Source organism: Triticum dicoccoides, chromosome 6A (genome assembly GCF_002162155.2).
Source record: "Triticum dicoccoides isolate Atlit2015 ecotype Zavitan chromosome 6A, WEW_v2.0, whole genome shotgun sequence".
Classification (NCBI taxonomy): Eukaryota; Viridiplantae; Streptophyta; class Magnoliopsida; order Poales; family Poaceae; genus Triticum; species Triticum dicoccoides.
The window spans coordinates 596,720,357-596,724,382 of record NC_041390.1 but is presented as its reverse complement, the minus strand read 5'-3'; the positions used below and the strand labels follow the sequence as shown (position 1 = coordinate 596,724,382).

The 4,026-nt window shown below is 48.1% G+C and overlaps 1 protein-coding gene across 1 annotated transcript; it reads right to left on the bottom strand.

Moving 5' to 3' along the window:
- Window positions 1-1,091: 1,091 nt before the first annotated feature.
- LOC119314436 (transcription factor IBH1-like 1) lies at window positions 1,092-1,962 on the bottom strand. Its single transcript, XM_037589149.1, has one exon. The coding sequence runs from the start codon at window positions 1,804-1,806 to the stop codon at window positions 1,336-1,338; it is 471 nt and encodes a 156-aa protein (XP_037445046.1). The 5' UTR covers window positions 1,807-1,962; the 3' UTR covers window positions 1,092-1,335.
- Between the last annotated feature and the right edge of the window lie 2,064 nt (window positions 1,963-4,026).

The following is a 4,026-nucleotide window of genomic DNA, read 5'->3' as shown; positions in this document are numbered from 1 at the left end:
ACATAGCTCCGCCGTTGTCTGCTTGCCGTGGCGAAGCGGCATGGTTCAGGTGATGGTCTTTATCCTCTTCTCACGGTTTCCGAATTTAGGACCCATATATTTTTCCAAAATGGCATAATATTACTATAATATAGTACCCCTAACATTTGCAAAAAAAAATAGTAACTCCCAAAAACATGTCGTTGTGACTCCTGAAATCAAGAATTGCATGCTCCAAGGTCAACTTGGTAGCTATCTGAAAGTCAGGAGATTGGCGCATATTGCAATTGCTGTTTTGTCCATGTGGACACAATCGACAGCTCTTTGTCCCCTCTTGGATATTTTTTTTCAGATAACAGAACAAACATATGATTGAAAAGGATCTTCATGTTTCCATTTTTTATGAATGAAATATTATTCAGGTCTAATCAAAAGTATTGTGAGCCTACGCGCATGTGCACCCACACTGTTCTCAATCATACAGAGCAATAGTTATAGTGAACTGTTTCCTCGAGCTATTGTTGACTCTACTCGATAGGAAATAGGAAACATCTTAGAATGAAAGTAAAATTTCTCTAAATCTGTCTATTCATCTTCTATAAATCAAAATAAATTTTCTCTAAATTTATCTATTAATGTTTTATCCACGCATAATTACCTACTGTTAGCCGAGACGTAGACTTTGTAGGGCTGAGCATCCCTATCCCTGTTATGCTCATGCGCTGGCAACCACACCATCTTGTGTACGTAGTTCTGAAGTTGTTTCATTCTTCACCTACAAATGAAATGATACGCAATCCTGCATATTCATGATTTTTTTTTTACTTGGTATAGCTTTCGGTTTCCCTAAAACTAAGTTGGCTAAGATTTTTCTTATATCCAAGTCGACGCCCTAGCCATTAGATGCAAGTCTCCACATTGAGATTTGCTCAAGAATGGGAAGAATCAAGATTATCAGACGATTAGTACCATCGACTTGAACATTTGCAAAATCTTGGCCGACTCTATCCATTGGACAAACTCCACATTTTCACGGAGAATTTCAATTTCACCGGAGTGCATGCATGCAACAGGTCCTTTAACTTCTTTTTTTTACCAATATATGCTCATAATGAAAATGATTATTGATGTGCGCGTATATGACATGCATTGTTGAACAGACCGATTATGGTAACTCTAGAGAGAAGGGAGCATAATATAGCTATATGCATAATATTTTACATGACAATTTGGCATACTAAAAATATTACATATCCATGATCGCTGACCCTCTCACTGCATGCTGTGAGTTGCTGTCGAACGAAGGTAGAGAAGCATTATCTCCACGAACTCCGCACACGCAAAGAGACTCCCTTGCTATTGTTTCGGAGCTTGAAGAGCCCTCACCAGAAGTTGCATTACATCAACTTGAGCCTTGAGACACACGGCATAGTCCAAGGCTTCGCCCAGCAGCGTGCACTCATCGTCCACGGCTTGCACTCCCGGGACGATCCCTTTCAAGACCTGCGTCCTCTTCCTCAGCATGGCCCTCGCGACGACGCCAGCCGAGCCCCTCGGCCTCGCCGCCGTGCCGGCCTTCCTCGGCCTAGGCCGGTGGCACCTCCTCAAGACCCTCTTGCTCGTCGACGGCCGACATTGCGTCTCCAGCGCCTGGCTCCAACGCGTCGCGTCGGAGCCCCTGGCCGAGACGAGGGCGGCGTCGGCGGCGCGCCTGATGGCGCGCTTCCTCTCGAGGAAGCCCATCTCCCTAGACGCGACGCCACGCTCCCGGAGACCTAGGAGCAGGCTCTTGAGCAGCGCCCGCTTGAACTGCATCGAGCCTTGCATGATAAGGGAGGGACCTAGGCAGACGACACCAAGGTAGCTACAACCAACAAACCGCCGGCGATGATGATGAGGGAGCAAGAAACCTTATCGCGAACTTGGCGTGAACTGTAGTGCGCCGTGCGTGTGGTGCTTTTGTCATGCGGAGTACAAGCTCGATTGTGTGTAGTATGCATCAGTGTACGCACGCACACACATATATATATGGACGCTAATGAGCTGTCCTTGGAGGAGATATATTTGGTGCGTGTGAGTTGGGGAGAGAGGGAGAGGAGATATGCATGATCGTGTGTTCATGTGTGTGTGTGCATGTGTGTGCAGTGCGATGGGGCTTTGATTGGTTGGTGAGGGGACAGTGCACGTGCATGCACATGGCCACATGATAGAGGCAAAGGGTCCAAAGGCCCCACGTCGTCCACATTCGGCGCACGTACGTGAGAGCAGCGACCACTCGGCGACGTGTTACGACCTCCGTACGTGGTGCACTTGCGGGCTGATGTATACGCCACACATGATCGCTGTGTCCTGTGTGTTAGTGTGCACTGTGTACTGTGCGAGATACATGCATGCATGCATGTGTCCATGGGAATCTCAGAGACTCAGAGTGGACCGGTGCTCGCTGGGCCGTACATACGTGGCACATGGTTTACTTGCTCAATTTGCACATGCAGTTCCCATATGTACGCCAATACATACATACAACAATACAAACCAAATGATGATACGACTATTTATTGCAGAACAACAAGTGGTACGTACGTATCTTTGTCCGTCGTCCAGACGCCTACCACGGCGCCGTTGAGTGGCAAGACGAGAGTGTGTTCGTATACGGCCATGAACCCATGATTGCTGTGCGAGATACGTGCATGCATGCGTCCACCGGAATCTCGGCGTCGGCCGGCCGGTGGCCCGGCGCTCGCCCACGCTCGGTCTCGTGGTCTTGCCGTCTTGGCATAACCTGCACAGTTGTTCACTTGCGTAGATACATCCATATGCATGCGCCAATTCTTGGTACTACCCGTTATACAGGCGAATCTACAGGCAGACCATGCATGTGGTAGTATATCTCTGTCCGCAGTTATAGGCTTAATTTGCACATGGGTTAGGCCAACTTCATCGTACGACCCCAAACGGACGTCTGTTTTATCCGGATTTTCTGTTTGGGTAGGGCATGTAATGGGATCGTGTCCGGATAGTTTCTGGGATGCGGTGACCGTGCGCCCAACGCGCGGACGCATCTGGCCGCATCCTGTACGTGTGTAATTTTCTTTGCAAACCCATAACTTCTTTTTCATTATTGATATTTGATACATGGGAATACATCACCAAATTTTGACTGGAAAAGAAAGACCAAAGAAAACAAGAAACACAAGAATACATTTTAGAAGATATCAAACTTTCATAACTGCTCTTGTAAGTTGGATTAGTGTCTTCCCAATGCATTCATTGTTGATCTATGAAGGATGATCGATCTTGCATGCTTCTTTCTTCTTTGAGTGTAAAGAAATAGACGTTGCTTCCTCACATCTAGTCTCATGTCTAGCCTCTATTCTAGAAACAAGTGCACTAGTCTCATGTGTATTTAGACAATGGGTGCATAGGCACTAGTCTCCTAGCTAAAAGTGCACGGACATTTACTAGATTGTGCTCTATCAATATATCGATATACTCTTCTTCCCAATACCAAAACTTGCATCCATTCTACACAATAAATTTTTTAAGTTAGCACAACTAGTCAAATCTGAGAGCACAACTGAAGCTAAAGTAGCACATACCCCATCGTTTAAGCACTTGATGAACACTCATCCGAAATGTTCCGATGTCGTAGACACGCGGCGCACGACCTTCTTTGAGCAGTCGTCGCACTTAATGAGTGACAACGGTGCGCCGACGAGTTTTTGGGCTAGCACTGAACCTGACCGAGCATCATTCGTGTATCTGCCGACAGACCATCGAAGGTGTAGATCCGAGCGGCTAGAGGAGGAGCCACTACTTGCATGCGGCCTTGCGGCCTTGCCGGGGCCTTTCGGCCCGGTGCCCGGCCAATCCATGGCGCGGAGCGGCCTCCCACAGCCGGGCGAGCTCAAGACCGATTGGATCCGTTCCTAATCTGGTCGCGGGGTGCGCAAATCAGGTGGCCGTAGTTGGGTAGATCGGGGGCGTCGAGGGGAAGGGGGCTGGGCGAACGCACGTCCGAGCTGCACAACTGCAATGGCAGCGGCG